The sequence below is a fragment of the Anabrus simplex genome, chromosome 8 (assembly GCF_040414725.1).
Source record: "Anabrus simplex isolate iqAnaSimp1 chromosome 8, ASM4041472v1, whole genome shotgun sequence".
Lineage (NCBI taxonomy): Eukaryota > Metazoa > Arthropoda > Insecta > Orthoptera > Tettigoniidae > Anabrus > Anabrus simplex.
In genome coordinates, this window is record NC_090272.1 from 131,228,325 (window position 1) to 131,254,196 (window position 25,872).

At 39.7% G+C, this 25,872-nt stretch overlaps 1 protein-coding gene across 1 annotated transcript in view; it reads right to left on the reverse strand.

Moving 5' to 3' along the window:
- The window catches only part of LOC136878890 (dynein regulatory complex subunit 3), a 183,322-nt gene that overhangs the window by 45,179 nt on the left and 112,271 nt on the right, over positions 1-25,872 (reverse strand). The window contains exon 6 of the mRNA XM_067152470.2: positions 5,290-5,494. Coding sequence (XP_067008571.2) covers positions 5,290-5,494 — 205 coding nt within the window. The remainder of the gene's footprint in view (positions 1-5,289; positions 5,495-25,872) is intronic.

The following is a 25,872-nucleotide window of genomic DNA, read 5'->3' on the forward strand; positions in this document are numbered from 1 at the left end:
GCTGCACTCTTCTGCCGGCGGTCTAAACTTGTCGCCCCCCTCTCTCGCATTGGCCAATCAGGGCACGGTATGTACCTTGGAGGAGTTTAGCCATGTTGTGAACTGAAATCAGCCATCATTGTGTGCTGAGAAGACATGGAAGTAAGACAGGCTTGGTTTCCACGCAGTGGGCTAGCTTGGTCTAGCGATATGAATGTAGGATGAATGGATTAACCCCAGAGGGTTATCACCCTCAGAAGATTTATTTTGACTTTTATTGGAATCCTCGTGTGGTAATCTGATACGCTTTGAGTGACTATTTATAAGCCTCTGCTGATGTAATCAAGGACATGTGGTAAGATATGTTTACGTGTTCCTACAAGGCACTACAAAGTGTAAGTCCCATCAAGATGATGATTAATTATATATTTTCTTCGCTGCATGTGATTTTCACTCCTAAGGACAATTTATCTACATCGTGAAATTACGCATATTCAGTGTAATGCTTTAAAACTACTTCCTGTATCTTCAAATTTCTGTTTCAGTTATGTAAAAGCTATCTATATTTACAATGGTATTGCATTTTTGGTGAGGTCAAAAATCTACTACTACTGTATGTATTTTGAAATTGTAACATATTATTATTATTATTATTATTATTATTATTATTATTATTATTATTATTATTACAGTGAAACCTCGGAATGCAAGTAACTTGATCTATGAGTGTTTTGCAAGATGAGCAAATATTTCAAATAAATTGTAACTTGATAAGCGAGCGAGGTTCCGCAATACAAGCATCACATGTGCCTACGTTTTCCCCTCCCCTGTTCGTTTGTTGAATGGATGAACGTGGTCTTTGGTCCTGTAGTGAAGAAATACCTTTCAGAAAATAATCTGCCACTCAAAGTCTTGGGACAATGCTCCTGCTCATTCTCCAGGCTTTGAGCCTTGAGGACGACTTAATGGAGGAATTAAAGTTCGTTAAGGTTAAGTTCCTTCCTGCCAACACTACTCTACTACTCCAGCCTATGGATCAGTAAGCCATTTCGAACTTCAAGAAGCTATACACCAAAGCACTATTTCAGCAATGCTTCGAAGTGACCGAAGGAACAAACCTTAACCTCTGACAGTTTGGAAGAAATCATTTCCCCATCATGAACTGCCTGAAGATCATTGATAAAGCTTGGGATGGAGTCACCAAGAGAACTCTCACTTCCACTTGGGAAAGCTGTGGCGTGACTGTGTTCTTGGATGTGACTTTGAGGGGATTGTTGGTGACAATGAGCCGCCGATTATCAATGAAATTGTGTCCTTAGGGAAGACTATGGGGCTGGAGGTGAATGATGTGGACATTCAAGAGGTGGTGGAAGAACATAGCCAGTAACTGACCACCAACGAACAGATGGACCTGTATCGCGAACAACAGGGGGAAGTTATGGAGATCTCGTCTGAGGTAGAGAAGGAGGAACAGTCAATGGAATCTCTGTCAAGTCATTGGACAGGTTCCTCGTTAAAGTTGCATGAAAAGAAAACAATTCCAGTGAGCCAACGGATAGCAGCGATTCCATTAGTGAAATTCGTGCTACACAGTAACTCTTCTCATGTCATCTCTCATCTCCCTCACACCAACAATGATTCTATTGTAAGGAAAAGTGCACTTTAATTTTTTTTACGGTATATTTTGTTTTAGAAATGGTATGCAAATAAATATTTTTGTGTTGTGGACGAATCATCTGCGTTTCAATTGTTTCTTATGGGAAAACTTGCTTTGATATATGAGCGCTTTGGATTACAAGCATATTGCCGGAACGGATTATGCTCACAATCCAAGGTCCCACTGTATTATTATTATTATTATTATTATTATTATTATTCCGGGGTTACCTGTGGAACAGAAAGATGTTAAAGAAGGTGCCAGGGTGAATGGGTTTATCTACAATATCAAAATTGAATTAAAACTTTAAAAGGTTATATTTATTTTCCAAAAACAAACTTAATATTTTTCACTGAGTGAACATAAAAACATATCAGGTACAAAAACAATCTTGAAACAAGACTAGGAAAATCCCAGATCACTGAACCTTACAGATCCTGGGCTTCAAGCCCATAGTTTTACAATTCCAGAGCCTTCAAGAGGCAATTTTACTCTTACAAAAACTTTGTAAAGAGCAAACAGGCTCTCAGTTTCTTACTGCCCACTCAAGGCAACATTGCATGAAAATCTGACAATTTATGGCCTTTCAAGCCACAATTTACAAATTGAACTTACTTTTACAGGGGTATTTATTACCCAACCTACTGGGCCTTCACGGAAAAGAACAGGTTAGATAACTGGCCCTAAACACAAACTGAAAGGAGGTGTACAGTGCGCTCCAAGATAGTGAAAACTTAAAAACCTACAGGGCTCTCGGCCAATGAAACAGGGGCTATTCCCAAACTACTGAGGTGGCTCGCATGGAAATTACTTTAACACATTACATCAGGAAAACAGTTACAAAAAGAAGTCGCCTCAAAAACCAAGATGAAGGGGAGCTCGAGAGGGTAACTCGCTCTCTATCACCAATTTACAATTAAGGATTTTACGAAGTTTTTACATTAGCCGAAAGAAAGCTTACATTTTAGAAAAGTATGGTTACATAATTAAAGAGTCGGACCTTCCCCTCAAATTAAACTGCGGAGGTAGCAAGAAAGAATGATTTTATGTGGCCATTACCTTATAGATGTTCAGCTGACCGAAGAAAGAGGCGGTCCCCCTCCTGCCTTAACACACACACTTATACAGACGGTGATCAATTCGCAAGGAAACATGAAAAGCTGCAGTTTATAAACCCTCAGGGAAGGTTCGAGATCATTCAAGACTAATCAGGACACACCCTCTTAATTTTTATTGGCTAACACAAAATGAACAAAAAATGCAGGATTGGTTGAAAATTAATTACAAAATTTCATGATTGCCTAGATTCAAAACTGATGGAAAGAAAAGGAAGTATTGCTAACCCAAAAATAAATGAACATAGATCAGTTATGCAAAACCTAGAAATACAAAACTTCTTTAAGTAATTTTTTCCACCTTGAACCAGAATGCGTGATCAGAGTTTTTAGTAGTGTCATCTGTAGAAAAATTTCCAAACTTCTTGATGAATGGCAAACAAACAAGGAGAAATTCAATCAGTTTAGGAAACTTCACAATAACACAATTACTTAATATTTCCCTGGCGACATCTTCCGATTAAAGTTCCAACTTATGTTATTAGTTTCACCTTTTGATCAATAGGGGAGTTTATAATAGCACTAATTTTGAATGCACGGCACTGAGGTGTACCTCCCGGTACAATTATTATTATCATCTTTTGGTGAGGCATTTTGTACCCTCTAGATTTTCTTAACTAGTTTCAGGGAAGGTTATCATCCAAGTGGGTTTCTGCAAGGGTGTTAATGGTTGGGCTTAATCCCACAATTCATTTTACCTTCTGCTTTTCTTTTAAATTTAATTTATCTTTATTTGGTAGTCCTTGCGGTGACCTGATTTTCTTTTGTCCATTTCATGTAATATTCCTTTGTTGTGTTACGGACTTGCGATTGCCCCCTCCCCCCTTATGACTGGCATGTTTACGTTGCCATAGTGATGGTAATGCTTTTGATGAGGGTTGTTAATTGTTGTTGATGGAGGAAGGGAGTAATTGATTTGCCTTAAGTTTGGATCTTAATTGTGTAATTACACGTTCCTTTTTTGCCCTTCTAAGATTTTGTTGGTGTTGATTATTGTTAGAGGTTTTATGGCCTACTGTAGGTCATTGATTTCCCTGAAATTATTTGGATTTCCATGTAGCAATTTTGTATTAATCATCTCCTTAAAGATCCTTGGTGATTTTCTTCTCTTCTTGGTGTTGTTTAAGTTCCCCCTTATGATTTTCTATCTTGTGATAGTGAAGATATCTACTCTTGTCTCTTGTAGGACCTCTTTGGGTGTAACTTAATCCTAGTTATACGTAACTATTTCAAAAATAAAAATTTTAAAAAAAAGGAGGACCTCACTTGAAATTATAACTTGTCTGAAGTCTGTGTACTTGAAAAAAGTAAAAGGTAATATGAAAATTTTATAATACTTATTGGAATCAAGGAAGAAAATAGTTCTGTAAGCTGAAAAGATTAATTTTATCTAGTGGAAAAAGTAATAATGTTGATTTGTTTCTTTCATTTTATTTCATCGGCTGGCCGTGATTAAGAGTGTTAATTAATTTAATTCTGATCTTAATTGTTTTCTTTTCTCTCAAACATGGATCACATTTTCATTTTAAATGTTTACTTAATTAAACTCATTTTATGTTCTAAAAGAAAGTGTTGTTTTTCTTTTATTTATGTTTAACAGTTCAACACCGAGTCAGGTTTTGTCTTAAATTCACGGCCCTCTGGGTAGCAAGCTGACTTCTTGTGGTAAGTACTTTGTTCATCTCTCCTTCTTTGTTGTATATGGTGTGTGGGCTTCCGTCTCTACCTTAACCTTGTCTTTTTACTTGTACTGGCTCAAAGGCAGTAACGGCTAGTACACATTTAAGAAAAGTCTAGGAAAACAACAGATAGTGAATATGCCACTAGGGCAACTGCCATGAATGCAGATCAATAGTGAGTGAGGAAGAAAAGGATATCAAGAAGGTTAAACACATGAGTGTAAAAGAACAAGAGAGAATTAGTTAAGAAGCTGGTTTACATAGATAATTAATATACAATCCATTGAGTGAACCTTCTAGTAATTGTTAGAATATAATTTTGGAAAAATAGAAGGGGAAGAGAACTTCCAGTACATACCTACATCTTTAATAGCTGGCAAACAGGGACTGCATAACTAATAGCCATATCCCTGTGAAAATCACTAGGATATTTGTATATTTCTACTTCTTCCTGTCTGATCCTAGGCCTATTGTGTGTTGTATGGGTAAGAGCTCAAACATCTTGGAACACTACTACTGTACATGTCCCAAAGAAATCTACTGTTTACTTGTCTGCCTGGTTGAGACGGCTATTTCTTTGGTGTTCATTGATGCAAGTTCTAATGACCCAGCATGTTTGACCAATGTAATGATAATTTTATACACCCAAAGTTTTAACAGTGGGAACAATTTGTTTTTACCTAAATTGTGAGCAAATTTTGTGATGTGCCAAACATGGTTTTTATAGGATATTATGTTCATCACATACTTGATAAATATTATTACAGCAAGTACAGCAATATTTTACTAGATATAACTGAATATATTTCTTAGAGCCTGAAATTATTAAACTTATCAAAAAATGTTTAAAAGCACTTACTTCCAACTGCTCGTACAATAACATTTCATAACCCATGAGAACCTGCCATAATCTGTTACAGTTGTCATGGAATGTTTCAGTGGCCTGCTGCATTCTCTCAATGAAGTTTGAAATCTCATCTTCTTCCCCACCCTGAACTTCAGTCAGTATTTTTCTAACTTCTGCAAATATGTCAATCTTCTGTGCAATGAATTCTTCCACTAACCTAAAAGGAAACAGAGAAAGAAGAGGAGACATATCTCACCTTCACAAGATTTTAACAAAGCCATTTTAAAACTGGTTAATTCAAAACACATATAAAAAGAGCATGTGAACAACACTACCAGGAAATGGAAACAGAACACTCAAAAAACAGAGCCACTCAAACCAGCTTTCAAGTGTGTATGAGGTGATCACATTAAAAATTTTTACACCAAGATACAATTTTCAAAAATGATGTCATATATAGAAATATAAGTGGAAACACATGATAGGATAAACATAATGAGAGGTCAGCATTGAAAGAGGGAAGAACAAAAAAAGGAAACAAGGACAAACATGGAAACACAAAAGTTCAAGAACAATCTCCACATCTTCATACACTGTTGTCTTCAGGCAGATAGGTTCTCTCTTCATCAGTCTGAGTTCTACATCCATTTCTTCTCAGCTCCCAATCAGCTTGCTTCTGCTTCCTGCTTAATCAAAAGTAGTAGTAGTAGTAGTAGTAGTAGTAGTAGTAGCAAATACAGTAGAGACAATACACGACACTGAGCGAGATATCGAGGGACAGCTATTGGAGCTCATTCTAGCGGATAGACCTGAACGGTACTGATTCTGTCATAAGAGCACGTGTATTTTTGTGTGAAGTTTTTGGTGTTATTTATGCGTTTTCAGTGAGTTGATATAATTAAATAGTAGCGTGTGTCATTCCTTGATATCTCCTACCAACATGAGGGGAAAGGTATGTGCTGTGTTTGGCTGCAGTAATTACGAAGTAGAGAAAAATGCGCGGTCGTTCTTCAGGTTCCCCCATGACAAGAACATGTAAGTAATATTGTGTTTGCATATATATTCTTCCAGTGACAGAGATTTATATAGTACTTCATAATCTTCTGACCTGCTCGACCCATGTTTTAATGGGCATAAAATGTAATATGCATATTTTATTGTATAGTGCAGCAGTTAACCTTCAATACCGATGTGTTGTTGTAGGTGTGATCTGTGGGTTTTGAAATGTCACAGAAGCAATTTGGATAAAGTGTACAAGAAAGAAGGGACGTTACGCTTGTATAAGAATTATAAGATCTGTTCAGATCATTTCCAGGCCAGCGACTTTAAAAATCCTCGACTATACAGCCAAGGGTATGTTACATTTTTACTCTAATTGTACGTAAATATTCCTCAAAGCATCACTATCGACAACATTTTCAAACTTTTCTTTCTTTTATCCCTCTTCTCAGATTAAAGCCAGGATTTTATAGATTTTCTTTCTGTTAGTAGGCTTCATGTTAAGAGGAAAATTGTCCAGCTATTAAATGTTAATTCATTGCATCATATGTGTAAGGAATGTGCCGATATTTTTATTGACAAATGTCTTAATGTGATGATACAATGTTTTTAAATGAGGAAAAAAGACAAATCCAACCGTAAGATTTCAGGCAGGTATGCTAAAGCTAAAAAAGTAATGCATAAATGAAAGATCAAGCCATTTCACAGCAGTCCATTTCACACCTTGTTTATATGTCTAATTTCAGTCTTTGAATAATAACCTTTTAAATAATTCTTCATTCATTTATCCAGAATTGCTTTAGCAACTTCAAAGTTAATATCTCAGTACCACTTTCTTTCTAGACGTAATTTATTTATCCATTTCCTTTATATACATTTCCATTGATATTTGAATTTAGCGCGATTTGTTCAGGTCAAGTCACTAGGAGCGCCACCGTCGAATTATCTCCTATTTTAGCAAGGCGAAATCCGTAAGTGCCGTGTATTGTCTCTACTGTATTTGGTGGTGGTAGTAGTAGTAGTAGTAGTAGTAGTAGTAGTAGTAGTAGTAGTAGTAGTAGAAGAAGAAGAAGAAGAAGAAGAAGAAGAAGAAGAAGAAGAAGAAGAAGAAGAAGAAGAAGAAGAAGAAGAATGCCAGTTATATGAAGGAAAAGGGAAAAGACAAAATGATACAGATGAACACAGATGGTATTCCAAGGCCGACATGTCACTGTGTTTATTCTGTTATGTGTTTCTATTTGCATTCTTGTCTTTTCACAGGGTGTATTAAAATTCAATACTCCAACTTTTAGGGATGATAGAAGAGACCAATCCAACGCAGTATTATAGGAAGAAACCTGGACTGGGACACAGTGTTGGAGGAGGAGTGGTGGAAAGACCGAAGAAAATGGAGAGGAACCATATTTGCCCCTACCCGGCTACAGCTGGATAAAGGGAAATGATGATGATGATGATGATAATGATGATGAGAAGAGACCAAAAGAAACTTCGTTTGGTAAATAACCATGGGTGTGAAATGAATTATTAGCCGACAAGATCAGAATTATGACTCTCATTCTTCAAAACCGTCAGTATTACATATTCTGTTAAACGTTCATGATGTCAGAATCCAATGTCTGGCCTGTGACAACATGAAGTATATTTTAATTCATTTAGAGCAGAGCAATAGAGCAGTGTGGTTTTATTCGTTCGTTTACATGTTTTCATTCCCCACCCTGAAGAGGTGGAGCGGGCCACCTGAAGGGTAACGCCCTCCCTCTGGCCGGGAGCTTGGGCGGGGTTGAGGAGATTTGATAGAAGAAGGAGATGGGAAAGGAGATGTGTAATATTAAGGAGTGTTGAGCAAAGGGGCCTCTTGGCTAAGTGGGGGGTGTGTAGTGTGTTGGGAGATTTTATTGCCAATAATAGTTACAGATTTACAATTTACAATTACGGTTGCAACATGTTACAATGCTTATTCATTGAATGATAAGCAGGTAGAGAAGCATGATGGGGTAAAGGGTGGATGCAAAGGCTGTGGGAATAGTGAGGGATGTATGCGAGGTGTGAAGGAATGGGCGAGGTTGTGGAAGATACAAGAGAAGTGATGCAGTGAAAGGAGTAATATATGGAGGGGGTTTGATAGAGGCAGTGGTGTGGGAGAGAAATTGGGTGAGGGCGGATAAAAACGGATTTGTGGACTCGGTGGAAGGAAAGGTAGAGCTGGCCAGGGATAGCGACGAGGTGTGCGAGGTCGGGTAGCAGGGTGGAGAGGAGAATGAAAGGGTTCGATCTGATGATGGCGGCCTTGAAGATGAATTCCATTGTTGATGAGGTGTTGGGCGGTGTCCGTAGTCGTTAGATGAAGACGAACGAGGTGCGTAGGTCCTGGGGCATTGAAGATCCAGGTTGCTCGGCGCACTGGTGTTCCAGTCTGACGAAGGGCTTGGACGATGGTATCTGTGGATAAGAGCGGATCCACTCCTCGGATGATGCAGGTGCCATCTGGCGATGATGATGGCGTCGTGTCGGTGGCATTTTCAGATGCTGGTTGTTGATTTGATGGGGAAGGGGTGGGGACAGTAGTTATCATTATCGGGGTGGGATGGGAAGTAACCGAGGTGGTGATAGAGTTGGTGATGGGGTTGTGAACAGAGGAAGTGGTGGTGGTAATAGTGGTGGTGGTGGTTGAAGAAGTGATGCAGAGAGAGGACAAGGGTTGTGGTGGCGGGATGTAGGGAGGTGGCGTAGAAGCAGCAGATGCAGGAAGATCAATCGAGTATTCCGGTAGTTGATCGAGAACTTGGCGAAGAGTGGGTTCCATGCGATGAAGACCGCTGCGAAGATGGGCACCAGTGGCGAGAAGATAGTCACGGTCGGTCGGAGAGGTGAGAAATAGAAGTACGTCTGGTGCGTGGTACGGAGCCTTCGTAGAGTCTGGTTGCACTGTACACTCCCGTTGTGCGGAGGTCGGAGAGGATGGTTTCTTCTGAGGTGGAGTGGTGGACATCCAGGACAACACAGGTGAACATTGTTTATAGCCGACTTCCAAATTGGCGTCTGGCCGATATGCTTGTTGGGTCGGCTGAGTGCAAAGATATAGTGGAGCCGACACCCGGCCGTAGCAAAAATAAGTGAGGATCACAAAAATAAGTGAGGATGTGGTTTTATTCTCAACAATCTCAAAATGTACTTCAACTATTCATTTCTTACCTATGGTTATTTGATAAGCAATATCTGTTTTTATCCCTAGAAGTTTGAATATTGTATTTTGATACACCCTGTATATATGACTTCATTTGCACAAGCGTTGAATCCCACCTTCTGATGAAGCTGGGAAGCAGAAACTAGCTTGTCAAGGGCTGAGGGGAAATGGATGTAGAAAGATTGAGACTGATGAGGAGAGATCCTATTTGAAGATGCCTTTGTATGAAGATGTAGAGATTGTCCATATTCTTTCATTTTCACATTTGTTCTTGTCTCCTTTTCTTTTGCTCTGTCTTCAAATATTGATCTGTCATTGTGTGGCAATGGCCACTCTCCAAAAACAATACCAAGCAGCTATGTATAGCTTTAAACATGTGGTGGGCTGGTCCCACCGTCGGCTGTCTTGGGAATAGTTTTCCATGGTTTACCATTCCCTTCACTATGACAAATCCCAAGAGAGTTGCGTTTACAGGCCATGGCTGTTTTCATCTCACCCTTCTCTACACCTCAAATCACCGCAACTCATTTCCTGGCCTTAGTGAGGGTGTCACCCTCTAGGAGGCCTGCTGTACTCCATCAAAATATCGAATTAAACCTATTCTTCTTTTCTTCTTCTTCTTTTCTAGCCTATTTCAATCCACTGCTGGATATAGGCCTCTTCCATGTGCTTCCATCGTCTTCGGTCTTGAGCCACTTGGAACCAGCGTGTTCCAGCCAACAGCTTTATGTCGTCGAGCCATCTCTTCAGGGGTCTTCCAATGCCTCTCTTGTGTCCCCATGGTCTCCAGTGAACAATCCTAGAGGTCCACCTGTTGTAGTCTTGTCGAGCTACGTGTCCTACCCATTGCCATTTTAGTTTTGCTACTATCTCTAGGATGTCTGTAACATTAGTTCTTCTCCTGATGTCCTCTGAACGGATCTTATCCCTAAGGCTGATCCCTAGCATCTGTCGCTCCATGGCTCGTTGTGTTCGCTGAAGCTTGCGAGCACTTTCCTTCGTCAGAGTCATCGTTTCCAGACCGTAAGTTGTAACTGGCAGCACGCACGTATTATAAACCTTGGTCTTCAGGTTAATTGGAACATCCTTGTTAGTGAGGATGAATCTTAGTTTTCGGAATGCAGTCCAACTCATACCTATTCTGCGAGGAATTTCTGCACGTTGGTTGTCTTTTCCAAGTTTTATCTTGTGTCCAAGATAGATGTACTCATCGACAGCTTCTATATATTGGTTTCCCGTTTTAAGTGGTCGACTCTCTGGGCTTAGTATTTTCGTTTTATTAATGTTCATTTCCAAACCAATCTTAGCAGAAGCAGTTTTTAATTCTTGGATCATGCTTTCTAGCTCATCTAGATTTTCACTTATGAGCACAATGTCATCGGCAAAACGCAGGTGGTTCAAATATACCCCGTTGATTTTTATTCCTTTATTATCCCAATGAAGGGTTTTGAATACATCTTCCAAGGCAAGGGTAAACAGCTTTGGAGAGATTGTGTCACCTTGTCGAACTCCTTTGCCAACTGGGATTTTATTGGTGATGAGGTCTTCGTCCACTCTGACTACCATTGTTGCTTGATCATAAATGTTTTCCAGAAGCTTTATATACCTTGAGTTTATCATGGCATTTTGAAGTGCCTTCATGATTGCCCAGATCTCCACTGAGTCAAAAGCTTTTTTATAATCAATGAAGGCCAGATGAATCTTGATGTTGTACTCAGTGGTTTTCTCCAGAAGAAGACGAATAGTCTGGATGTGTTCAACAGTTGAGAAGCCTTTACGAAATCCCGCTTGCTCGGCAGGTTGATAAAAATCCAGTTCTCTTGTGAGGCGGTTGGTTACAATTTTAGTCAGGAGCTTATAAAGGTGTGATAACAAACTCACAGGACGATAGTTCTCTAAATTTTCCTTATCACCTTTCTTGAAGAGAAGTATCACTTCAGCATTTTTCCAATTTTCTGGTATTCTTCCAGAGTTAATACACTTGTTCATGAGTATTCTCACGGATTCTAGCAGATCTCTTCCACCTAATTTCAGCATTTCATTCGTTATTTTATCCTCCCCAGGGGATTTTTTATTCCTTAGTTGTTTAAGAGCACTTTCAATCTCAGCAGTGGTTACTTCCGGTGTTACTTCATGTGTATAATTCTGGGCTAGTTGTTCATCACTGGATGGTTTATTAATGGTTGATGTATACAGCTTGTAGTAGAAATCTCTAATAACTTCAGTAATCTTTTGCCTATCTGTGACTATTTCTCCATTTTGGTTCTTAAGTTTTGTAATTTTTGGTCTTCCTGTAGACATGCTGTTCTTTAAAATCTTCATGTTTTTATTTTCTTCAATTGTCTGTATGATCATGTTATTATTAAATTTCCTTAGATCTTTTCTTATTTCCTTGCGAATGGTCTTGTTAAGATTTTTGTATTCTGCTGTATCCCTGTCCATTGTCTTCCTGTCCTTAATGAGCTGCATGGTATTGAGTGAAAGTCGGCTCTTCTTATTAGTTTTCTTCAATGGGATCTCCTTTGCTGCATTTTGAATACTGACTGTAATTTTCTCATTAAGTTCGTTCACGTCCAAGTATTTCAAATCTTCTGTTGGGTTAAGTTTTTTGGTAAGAGCTTGTTGAAATGATGATTGATGTGTTTCTAAGTCCTCTACTCTTGGAAAAGTGTACCCCCTTGTCATTTTGGACCGTTCAAGTTTGAGGTCAAATGTAAAGGTTGCTCGAACTAGCCTATGGTCGCTTCCTGTATCAAATCTATTGAGAACAGTAACATCTGTACAATATTTCTTCTTGTTGGTCAGGATAAAATCTATCTCATTCTTGGTTTGTCCATCGGGGCTCTTCCATGTCCATTTTCGTTGGATGGGCTTTTTAAAGAAAGTATTCATGCAATAGAGATTTTCGGCTGTGAGATATTCTAGCAATCTTTCTCCTCTTTCGTTTCGATCGCCTAGTCCATATGTACCAATGTTCTCTGGGTCTCCGATTTCCTTTTGACCCACTTTTGCATTGAAGTCTCCAATGATGATACAGAGTTGTGTCTTTTCTGAATTTTTCGCTTTGGTGATATCTTCATACAGCTGTTCCACTGCCTCTTCGTCAGAAGTACTCGTTGGAGCATAGACATGTATGACTTGTATGGAGAATTTACTATTCAATTTGAGGACGATATATATCACTCTGAAAGAGACACAAATCATCTTGTGTATGAATTCTTTGATATTTTTATTGACAAGAATAGCAACCCCGTGTGTAGAAGCATCCCCGTTATTACGTAAGATGACATGACCTGATGGAAGGGTCTCAGCTTTTTCTCCTTGAAGGCGAGTCTCACAAATACCCAGAATATCCCATTTTATGTCATGCAGTTCTTGTTCTAGCCTTTCAAGGTCTTCAGCTAGTCTCATAGTTCTTATGTTGTATGTGGCTATTCTTACTTTTTTAGTCGTTCTTTTCGAATTTGTGCCTCCCCCAGAATCCTTGAGGCAGACTGACGTATTGTCAGTGTGAGATTCTGAGTCTTTCACTCTACTCACCTGGGGTAGTTTCGTTTGAAAATTCGAAGTCATAGGAGTTTATGGAAGGTGTTCGGCAATAAAACACCACGCTTGCCAGACGTGTTGGTGAGTTGTGATTCAGCCGCCCCTAACATGGGGAACAGACGCTGTCGGGGTACCGCCACTAACATGTGGAACCGTCGTGCCCTTTGTGTGTTGTACAAGTATTAATCCCCATGTACAGGGCTGCCTCTTCCAACATCTCCGCCGTACCGAAGGTCACCCTCTCCGCCGTTGATGTCGTTGAGGTCTTCACTCGTAACCCTGAGCTGGGACCCTTACCAGATACTACACACCGGGTCAGCGTGCTCTGGGACTCGCATAGGCAGGGGCGCCACACCCTGGGTAGAGCTGCCTCCAAGGAGGGTCTCTACCTGCTATCAAACCCGTTGCCTTATCCTGTATGAATACAGCCGCTCCTAACATGGAGATCAGACGCTGGGTGTAGCCGCCCACTCTGGATCAGACGCTACACGTCGTATCAAAATTTGCCCTTCTTAAGATGGCTGACAAAATGGGCAGGCTCTGTGTCCTAGGCAACCGCGTGAAAAGAGAGTAGAGTGCACATCTTCTTTGTGGTCTCCATGGTAGTGATGGCAGACGAGACAAGATGGGTGCCAGTTAGGGCAAAATGTTTAAAAGAGATATAGCGAGTTTCCATCTAAGTAGTGATATCTGTGGAACTATTGTAGCAGTGAACAAGATGGCAGATATTTAGGGCACAAAACTGAGAATAAATATGACCCTAAAACACTATTAAATGAACGTGGACTCCCTAGATAACACTAGCATAAACTCAGCACCTAAAATAAAATCACAAATACCCTCTGGAAACCACAAACGAAGTGCAGTTCTTCTTAACAGATGGATATAAGACGCACTACACTACACTACACTACACTCTTTTAGCACCATACCTATTAGAGATCCAAAATAAAAAAAATATGTTGTGTTCATACTACAATGTAAATTAGATACTCTACAATGGCTGGACAATGGTGAGTCCATTCTAAAACTACCTTCAGAGCTACGAGTAGATTTTGCAACAAAAAAGAACTGGAAAAGATAAATAAGGACAGTAAAGCAAATTCAATGTCCGCCTCTGTGGTGTAGTGGTTAGCGTGATTAGCTGCCACCCCCAGAGGCCCGGGTTCGATTCCCGGCTCTGCCATGAAATTTAAAAAGTGGTATGAGGGCTGGAACGGGGTCCACTCAGCCTCGGGAGGTCAACTGAGTAGAGGTGGGTTCGATTCCCACCTCAGCCATCCTGGAAGTGGTTTTCCGTGGTTTCCCACTTCTCCTCCAGGCGAATGCCGGGATGGTACCTAACTTAAGGCCATGGCCGCTTCCTTCCTTCTTCCTTGCCTATCCCTTCCAATCTTCCCATCCCTCTACAAGGCCCCTGTTCAGCATAGCAGGTGAGGCCGCCTGGGCGAGGTACTGGTCATACTCCCCAGTTGTATCCCCCAACCAAGAGTCTGAAGCTCCAGGACACTGTCCTTGAGGTGGTAGAGGTGGGATCCCTCGCTAAGTCCGAGGGAAACACCGAACCTGGAGGGTAAACAGATGATGATGATGATGATGATGATGATGAAAGCATATTCAATACCAATTTTTTTTTTTTTGATAGAGAATTTGAACTTTTGGATAATGTCCTATGGGTTTGGTTGAACTGAAATACATCCAACAGCATCAACCAGCAACACCTATGAATGTTCTGTGGGTAAAGAAATGGAGGGATGCAAATCAAGAATGTCTAATTTGAAACAAAAGAACATTGTTTGTGAAGTCAGTTTTATACAATACTGTACATTTTAATATTTCATAAAATAAGGTAGAATGACCAGTAGGCCAAGGAAACTGTACACTTATTTTGTTTTCATTCCACGCCCTCTGTCACCAACTCTTTTTAACTTAGCAATAGACGGAATAATTAAGGAACTTACTGACCACAAGATTTCTGATTTATATGGGTTTTCAGTAGTAGATGGATTAAGCAAGCTATCTTGTCTTGCATTTGCAGATGACCTAGCTCTGATAGGAGATAATAAAACCAGCATAAGTTACCTCATTCAAATCTGAAAGCTCCTTGGCACCCATTGGTCTAAAAACATACCCAACAAAGAGGTAAATTCATTTGTCTCGGAAACGGTAATCCTGTACCAACCAAAATTACCACTGCAGAGAGTTCTCTTATACAGTCCTTGGAAAATACTGACGAATGCATCAGATATCTTGGCGTTAACTTTAGTGATGAAATTTTCTTTTAGACCTAGCCTTTCCAGGTTATTATCAAAATTTTCCCACAAACTCTTTTTGGATTCAACAACTATTTGTTTCGCTCCGTTTCTTTCATCTACGTACAATTCCCTGTCTGCATAAGCCCTTGTTTGGAGCCATTTCTGATAAGTCTTCTTTTTGATGATGGTGATGATATTATTATTATTATTATTATTATTATTATTATTATTATTATTATTATTATTATTATTATTATTATTATTATTATTATTATTATTATTATTATTTCAGCCTCTTAGAACCACTATTAATTCTGATACATATGTGGAAACCCTAGAGAAACTTCATGCTTGACTGGATCATTAAATGTTAAACAATTAATTTATTGAAACCACCTATTCAATACTAGTTAAGTCTTTATGACTATAACAATGTCATTACATTAAGTTTGAGTATGGTACATGTTTCGCCTGGCATTGCAGGCATCATCAGCCATGAATTCTATCTCCAATTCAGAGCTCTGAGTGGATGCTATATTAGGATTAATCGTAGTAAATATTATTTACAGAAAATAATCACTTGTAATGACTGGATCATATTTGACAATATCGATAGAATGTTTTGCTCTTGCATGATAATGCTCAACCACACATCAGAAAAACAAGGAATTTTTCCAAAAACTGGATTGAACAACACCACCACATTTACCTTACAACCCTGATTTGGCACCCTTTGATTATTATCTATACGACAACCTGAAAGAGGTTTAAAAATAACGACGCCTTTGTGATGGCTGCTACACAGTGGCATGCAGGATAGACTATAAGTCATGTTACTCTGTTTCTTCCATAATAATGTGGAACAATCTTAACAATGTGGGAAAGAGTTGCATGCATCATTTCAATCTGGAACATATGTCTGTGACAGTGATCAACATGAGTTTGTATTTCGTTGCTGCAGTGTGGGTGCACAAGGCACCCAGTAATGGTATGCCGATGGGAGACACCATGAATCAGTTCCAAGAAAGTTTTAGAGTTTCACCGTACCTGAAAAAAAATATTATTATGATGGGAAAAGCATACATTTGAAACAGGGGTGAAAACGATTGAGAAACAAGAGTCAATTACTTGCATTGGTGAGTATCACTATGCATAGTTTAGTAACTGGATTGACTCCTTATCATGAGAAATACAAATAGTGATGGAGAATTTTAAGCGAATCCTTAGTAATGTTTAAGGCGATGTCATTTAGACAAGTTAAAGAAAATCCCATGCTTTTCATATGTTTTCATGTCAACAGCAGCATAGCATGCCTACTACCAAAAAGTAGTCTTATAACACAGCAGATTTTCAATGGAACATGGTAGTAATCAGAGAGGTATGGTAGACAGGGTCCATAAATGGACTACTTCTGCTTGCCTTCAAATGCCTGATGTTGATCCTTTTTTGAAGCAAATTATTGTATCTGATACAACAGCTTTTCCGGTGTTTCAGTTTACTGCAACAACATCAGCTCATCTAAGAAATACTTTAGAAGACTCACAGTGTTCTTTATGGGTTTCCCATCGTAACAATCTCAAGGATGAGACTAAAGCACTTCTCACTTTGTGATGTCTTGCGTTCACCAGCAATTCACCTTTGGAGCATGAGTCCAGCACGTGTCCAAAAGTTTCAATCTCACTGCAGTCTGGAAAACGGCAGTGGGTTATGCTAGAACATCAATGTGGTATTGCCAAAGCAATTTGGGAAATACCAAAAATTATATTTTCAGTAATAAACATGACGTAACCTTAACCTAACTTCCCCCAAGTTAATATACACATAACCAGACATTTCTTGAATGATTTTAAAAACATCAAGGACTATTTAAAAGTGGAAAACATAGCTTAACCTACGATACATGAGCTATATACAACATGATTAAACTTTACACAACCTAACCTAGAGTACATGAAAAACTGTTTTCAGTTGTACATAAGCTCACTGGACAAAAAATTAGTCACTCCTGGAAGAATCATTACAAACATCACTCAATATCGTGTAACTCCTCTGAACTTGATAACCACCTGAATTCAGTTAGGAAGTGAGCCTACAAGTTTGTGCAAGTACGTCGTATTCAGGTTAAGCCACTCGCTGAAGATTTGATCACCCAATTCCACCAAATCGCGGGAATACTGATGTTGATGTTTAAAGATTGGTGCCAATATGTCACACAGATTTTCAATGGAGTTCAAATCACATGGTTTTGCAGGCCAATCAAGATGTAATAGGGTGGGGGAGTGTTCATAAAACCAGTTTTTGCTATTTGCTTTACGTCACACCGACACAGATAGGTCTTATGGGGAACACGGAAGGAGCCTCCCCGAAGAGTGCTAAATAAGGCATTCGGCCGTTACCTGGGCAACAGTGGTACAGCGGCTGATTCTTCTACGAAGGCGCTGCTACACAGCAACAAGCAGATGATAGCAAGAACTATGTCCGCTAACAGTCCTTTTCAGGACCAACCAGAACACCTGTCGATCAGACTTGGTAAATTTCCGCATTTTTAACTTAAATATCGAATCAACATCACCACCAAAGAGACCGTATCTGTCTCGTCTTATGCTGAAGAACAACATAGATTTGATTGCACTACAGGAAACACACATCATTGACAGTGAAGATCTCTTCAGAAGGGGAAAAATAGGTGGTTACAATCTTGCTGGGGCAATCAATGATGGACGCTATGGGGTCGCAAGTTACATCAGATCCCAGTTAAGTGATTTTGAAGTTGTTTATGAAGACAGCTCAACAGATATCTTTATCCTGGCAGTGGAAATCTCAGCCATTACTGTTGAGAATGTCTAAAAACGACCAGGAGTCAGTTGGTCCAGCCCTTCATTATAAGTTTTTGATCACCCTGTTTTGTACGTCGGAGATTTCAATAGTCACAGCCCAGCTTGGAGATACGGATTCAAAGATGTCAATGGGTCCAACCTTATTAGCTGGATTGAAACAAACTCCCTACAACTCATCCACAACGCTAAACATCCTGGCACATTCTCTTCTGGCAGATGGCAAAAAAATTATTCTCCTGACCTGTGCATACTGTCACAGTCAACTCCTAAGAATCAACACATGGTACAACAAAAGGTCATCAGTTCCTTTCCTCACAGTCAACACAGACCAGTTATTATTGACTATGGCACTGAGATGCCTCTTGTGTCTTCAGTACCACAACCTTGTTGGAATTTTCGACTAGCAAAGTGGGATAAATTTGCAAAAGGGCTTGATAACATTGTACAGTGATACCACCAGTTCCTAAAAATCACAGTAGATTTGTCAACGCCATAAAAGCTAATGCTAAGAAGTTCATTCCCCGGGGATATCGTAAGACATATATACCAGGATGGTCAGAAAACTGTAATCAGCTCTCCACCAAATATCAGAACTCTCCTAATAAAACAACAGCCGTTGAGTTGCTAAGGGCTCTAAATAAATGTAGGAGAGAGAAGTGGCACAGAAATACAGCAGAGATGGATTTCACACACTCTAGTTGTAAAACCTGCAACCTCAAAAGAAAACTTGGTAGTGACCCTACCATGAAACACGGAAGTTTGCTAATGAACCCAAACACCATTGCTTCCAGACTGACACAAATCTCTAGAGCGAAGATAGATAAGGTACACACAAGGAGTGTTAAGAAGAAACTAAGAACGAAAAGATCACAGTTGACATCCCATCCAGAGTGTTCTTGTGACTTCAGTAGTGAAGAACTGGACAAGGCTCTATCCAAGATAAAGATAAATAAAGCTGCTGGTCTGGATGAAATCTACCCTGAGTTTCTGAAGGCCATAGGCTCTGGAACAAAACATTGGCTAGTCAACTTCTTCAATGAAATTCTACAAAATGGTAAATTATTTAAGTTGTTAAAACAAGCCAAAGTAATTGCGGTCTTGAAACGAGGAAAGGAAGGAACTCATGCTTCACATTATCAACCCATTTCACTCCTTATCATAACCCTTTCAGACCTGAAAGAAAACTGGTGGTGTGAATTTTTGTTTGTATGTCAAAAACTGACTAAAATGCTTTTAAATACATATATTTTTAGTTTATTCTACAAAATAAAAATTAACATCTGAAAAAAAAAAAAGCACCCGCACAATTGCGCGTGTCAGGACTTAATTCACTACTTACAAAAAAGAAAAATTACCTCAGTGCATGTGAATATACATATGTACATGATCAAATGTTCTATTTTACAGTGGGGAATAATTTAAAACAATTAAATCTTTGTTCAAACACAAGTAAATGTTACATTTTCTACATTGAGGAAGAGTTTTGCTTTTACTGCCTTTTTGGCAGCAGCAACTTGTCGTCAGACCTGAAAGAAATCTGGAGGTGTCAAAACGTCAAAAACTTATAAAATGCTCTCAAATACATGTTTTTACAGTTTATTTTACAAAATAAGAACTATCAGCTGAAAAACAGAACCCACACAATTGTGCATGTCAGGACTTCATTCACTACTTGCAAAAAATAAAAAAATAAAAAAAATTCAACTCAGTACATGTGAATATGCACATGTACATGATCAAATGTTCTATTTTACAGTGTGGAACGATTTTAAACAATTAAAATCGTATACATTACATTTCTCATGTAGAGTACGAGTTTTGCTTTCACAGTCCTTTTTGTGACAGCACCCAGCACTCCTGCATGCATTGCCTGTAAGGAAACCTAGCCCGCACATATGTGCGTATCAACATTCAAAACCTCATGGTATTATGTACGATGTTATAAGTTCACAATTTACGTTTGCTACACAATTTACACACTTCATTGATTATATTCTGATATTCAGTAAAGCTCCTAGATTAATATGAATGCAATAAATAAATACTTACTTCAGGCATTACTGCTTTCCGCTATCTTGCTAATGAACTGTATTTTTAAACTCTTCTTCCTACCCGCTGGTGGTCAAGTACGAAATAAAAACAGCTGAAGTAGATGCTACGTGTCCCGCACAAGCACTGCAGTCCGGTCTAGCACCAAGAAAACGTCAAATAAGCTCAGAAATAAATAAAATACGAACCCGCACAATTGGGTGTACACGGTCTGAAAGGGATAATCTACAAGATGCTCAAAAGAATGATACTTAACCGTATCCAGGAAGCAATAGAAAGAGTCATCCCAGTTGAACAAGGGGGTTCCAGAAAGAATTGCAGTTGTTGTGATGTCAACACTGACAACAGAGATTGAAGCAAGATTCCAGAAAAGACTGAAGACTGCTGCAGCTTTTGTCGACCTTACATCAGCCTATGATACGGTCTGGAGAGAGGGACTGTTGCTCAAGTTTGTTCAAGTCATCCCTTGTCAGAAGCTAGCATACTTGCTAAACAACATGTTATCCAACCGTCAGCTTGCTGTATTTCTGAATGGTGAAAGAAGCAGGTGGAGATCTCAAAATAATGGTTTACCTCAAGGGTCAGTATTATCTCCCATTCTATTCAATCTTTACATCCATGACCTGCCAAGAACAACATCAAAGAAGATACAGTTTGCAGATGATGTAGTTTTAATTACTAGAGTACGGATTTGGCACACTGTGAGGATGTACTTACAGAGGACCTTGCTACCATGTGTGACTATTTCCACAAATGGAGACTCCAGCCAAATCCTAGTAAAGTGTAAGTAACAGCATTCCACTTGCATAACATGGAAGCTAATCGGAAGCTACATGTGGTTTTTAATGGAACAGAAGTCTCCCACAACTTCTTCCCAAAATATCTGGATGTTACACTGGATTGATCCTTGTCGTTCAAACAGCATTGCATGAATCTGTCAAAGAAGCTGAGTACGAGAGTAAATCTGCTGCATAAACTAGCGGGCAGCAACTGGGGTGCAGATATAAACACTCTTCGCACTGCTTCACTTTCTCTAGCATACTTGATGGGTGAGTACTGCGCTCCTGTGTGGGAAAACAGCGTACATTCAAGGAAGATTGACGTACAACACAATGAAACCATGAGAGTTGTTGCTGGTACAGTGAGGTCAACTCCTACTCAGTGGAGAAAAGCAGAAAAAGTACAGATGCTCAAGAAGACCGTAGCACATATGAACTCACTCTTGTTCAATGCCTTACGAGATCTACCTGTGATGAGGTAAAAATCCCGGAATTCACTCTGGACTGATCTACACTCTCATGAAAAATTCAGTGTCACAGCAGAATGGAGGCAGTAATGGGAACAATGTCCACCCACTAATGCCTTTCTGATTAAAGAACCAACTAAGAAAGTGCCAGGTTTCGATCTTCCTCGACATGAGTGGTCAAAACTCAATCGTTTCAGAACAGGCCACGGCAGGTGCCGATATATGATGAAAAAGTGGGGATATTGTGATAGTGCTACATGTGAGTGGGTGCTGAGAAGCAGACATTGCATCATATTGTTGAAAGCTGTCCGCTGTCAGCATTTATGGATGGTTTACGGACTCTGCATGAATTGACACCAAGTGCAGTGGACTGGTTGTTGAAGCTGGACATTGTAGGCTAATTACTTCTATATTTTACTTATATCTTCATTGTATATTTTTGCACATTATGCCTGTAAATGCCATATGATGATGATGATGATGATCACCTTCGGAACGTCTCTCTCTACTCACGGTTAAATGTGCTAACAAAGCCTACACACTGGTTAATGCACACGCTTTGGTGAACAATGAAACTGACAAAAACAAAATTGAGAAGTTCTGGTTGCAACTCGAACGAGCACTCGCCAAGATACCTCAGCATCACGTTAAAATTCTCCTTGGGGACTTCAATGCACAAATCGGCAGGGAACGAGAATACAGAAGCATCATTGGGTGCTTTTCAGCACACAAGAAGACTAATGCCAATGGACATCGCCTAATCAACATATGTAGAATGGCTAACCTCCAAATAATGTCCACACACTTTAAGAAACCTCCGTGGAAAATGACCACTTGGAAATCACCAATCAACTACATAGGTGAATACCAGATTGATCACGTAGCCATCACAAGAAAATACTCTCCTGAAATCATGAATGTGCGAGTTCACAAGGGTTATGTAGAGTCCGACTACCATCTTTCACAAATCAAAGTCCGCTTCAGACCTAACCGGAGAAGTTATCAGAAACCTAACATACCACGCATTGATCCAGAATACTTAAAAGATCATGCACAGGAATTCATGGAATCAATACAGACTAACACAGAAACATGGGACACCCTTCTTGCAACCATTCAAGACTCAGCGAAGAAACTTGGCCAACCTCCACGAAAACGTAAACACAGGTGGTGGACTGCCGATTGCGATAGAGCTCTGGAATCCCGCATGCAAGCCTGGAAGAATTGGCATAGTCACCAAACACCAGAAAATTGGAGTAACTTCATAGAAATGCAGAAGCGAACAGCCAAAACTATTAGACGAGTTAAACGTACCTACCACCTCAATAGATTGTCGGAAATCGATTACGATTTCAAAAGGAACAACACTTGAAATTTCTATAGAACTTTTAGAGAAGAACTGACTAACTACAAACCCCCTAGTATTTGTTTTTGTTGCATCAATGGAACACTTGAGCCGAATACAAAAGCCAGCTGTGACATCTAAAAGCAGTACTTTGAGGCGTTACATAACTGTGAACCTCCTGCCGAAAAACTGCATTTCAGCATATCCACCCCAAACCATGACTCACTTCCACCAACACATGACGAGATACAGAATATTGTATTAAATCTGAAAAACAACAAAGCACCAGGGGAAGATGGTGTAACTGCCGAGATGCTCAGGATCGGAGGTGAGGTCATTATTGACCGATTACAAGCCATCATTGCGGATATATGGGAGAGCAAAATCATACCTGCAGAGTGGATAGCTGCTTTGATTCATCCTCTACACAAAAAGGGTGACAAGACAGATCCGAACAATTACCGAGGTATCTCTCTCCTCTCAATTGCTTACAAAGTATTCTCTCGTGCTCTCCATACCAGATTAGAACAACAGATAGAATGGAAGATTGGAGAATACCAGGCAGGCTTCAGACCTCACCGATCGTCTGCAGAACAGATCTAGAACCTCAAGATGATTCTCCAACATCGCCAATCAATTCGAACAGTAGTCACTTTTGTTGACTTTAAAAAAGCTTACGACTCGATTGACCGTGCCACCCTATTAGATATACTTCATGAATATGGTGTTGACAACAAAACAACAAAGTTAATCCAACAGACTTTAACTAACACAATTTCTAAAGTGAAATTCATGGGCGAAATCTCCGAATCATTTGAGATAAGAACAGGCGTGAGGCAGGGTGATGGATTATCTCTACTGCTGTTCAATCTTGTACTAGATAAGATCGTTAGAATATGGGAGAAAGAAGTACACGGGATAAATATGGGAACGAGAGATAAGCGAATCAATATTAAGTGTCTTGCCTTTGCTGACGACCTAGCAATAATCACCCGCACTCCCAAGGAAGCCAGAACCGCTCTTGAGAATCTGCATGGGATTGCTATTAAGACTGGCCTCCAAATATCATATGAGAAAACACAATACATGGACTCCAAGAACACCAGTGTGGAATCACTTGGGACCAAATACGGCAATATCACACAAGTTAAACATTTCAAGTACTTAGGTGAAATTATCAGAAACACTGGTAACGACAGGATAGCCAACAAAACCTGTGCCGAAAAATTACGTAAAGCCTACACAGTCACCTGGAATATCTACAATAAGAAATCCCTTTCCATCCAAGCCAAGCTGCGTCACTACCATACAGTAGTTCTTCCTGAAGCACTCTACGCGATTGAAACATCAACACTGACCATCAATATCAATGGCATCGAGAAAATGGAACGGCAAATACTTAGGAAAATATTTGGACCAAAGTTCCAAGATGGAATATGGATGCGAAAAAGCTCGGAAGAACTCTACTCGCTGACCGAAAGATTCACTTCAATCGCCCAGAAAAGACGTATGCAATTCTACGGACATCTAGCACGAATGGACGACTCGCGACTGACCAAGAAAATCTTCCTCATTATCAGCGGAACCCAACAAAACAAAGTACGGTGGCTTGCTGACACCCAAAAAGATCTCGCAGAAGTCGGCGTTGACCCACTGACAACTACACGGGCTACATTTAGACACAAAATTAACTTGCACAGCTTTGAAGCCAGACAATGTACAAGAAACTTGAAACTCCAGGAGGCATGGACTCAAGAAAGACGACAGACTCACAGTGCGAGGATGAAGAAGTTTTGGGAGGATAAGAGAAACAAGAAGAAGAATGCTATCTAATTGTTCTACGTGCTCCTTAGAGGGCCTAACACATATATATATAATAATAAATAGGTCTTATGGCGACAATGGGATAGGGAAGGCCTAGGAGTGGGAAGGAACCAGCCACGGCCTTAATTAAGGTACAGCCCCAGCATTTGCCTGGTGTGAAAATGGGAAACCATGGAAAACCATCTTCAGGGTTGCCGACAGTAGGATTCAAACCCACTATCTCCCGGATGCAAGTTCATTACTGCACAACTCTAACTGCATGACCAACTCGCCCGGTCATAAAACCAGTTACATATGCATCCAGCCTGATAAACTTTGCTATTGTCATTTTGAATAATTGGGGTATCAACATTCTCATGAGGCAGATGTTGACTGAAAGACAACACCTGATTATCCAGAATATTTATATAAACATGCTGGTTCATGTTAGTGGTCACATTCAATGAGCAGGCCCAATCCATGATGCGAAAAAACACCCCAAAAACATCACAGACCCACCTCTGGCTTGAACCTGACCTTGCACACATTCAGGATGATGCTTCATTTGGCCTTTGGTGCACTCGACAACGTGCACCATTGTAATATAACCAAAAAAGTGAAGCATCAGACCACATTACGTTCTGCCAGTCAGCTACTGTCCACATTTCATGACTTCTAGCCTATTAAAGACGTGCAAATTTATGTGGCTGTGTTAGCAATGGCCTCTTGTGAAGTGACCGACTCCAAATGTTCATTGCATGCAGTACCTGTCACAATGTTCTCTCACTAACAGGTTGGGATGGACCTTCATTTACTGACTGCAGCAATTCCTGTTGGGTTTGGAAGGGATTTTGATTCAGAAGCCGCGAAATATGCCTCTGGTCCCTCTCAGCCAGGATCTTTTTCCGACCACAATTCTGGCATTGTAAGATATTAATATCATTCCGTATTGACAGTTTTCACTTTACAAAGGAAGTATTTATTGCGTCCTCCTATTCAATACATGTATCCATCTTTTTGATGGAAATCAAACATGTTTTGGCTCATTTTGAAACATCTTCAGTGAAAACATGTTAAAAACTACATGAATGAATGTTAAAAGAGTGTCCTTAAAACAAAATGAGACAGAATATATAAAACAATAAGAGGTTGTAGCAAGGCTGAGAACCTCAGAAATAAAGTATATCACACTAAAATGAGGATGAAAAAACAAATTATAACTTGACAACAGTCTATCTTCAATGAGTTATAATCTTGTGTGGTGTAGAGGGCAACAGAAGTTAAAACATAGTGTGAGAGAAAGCAAATGCCAGGCACAGCATTGTGTGACT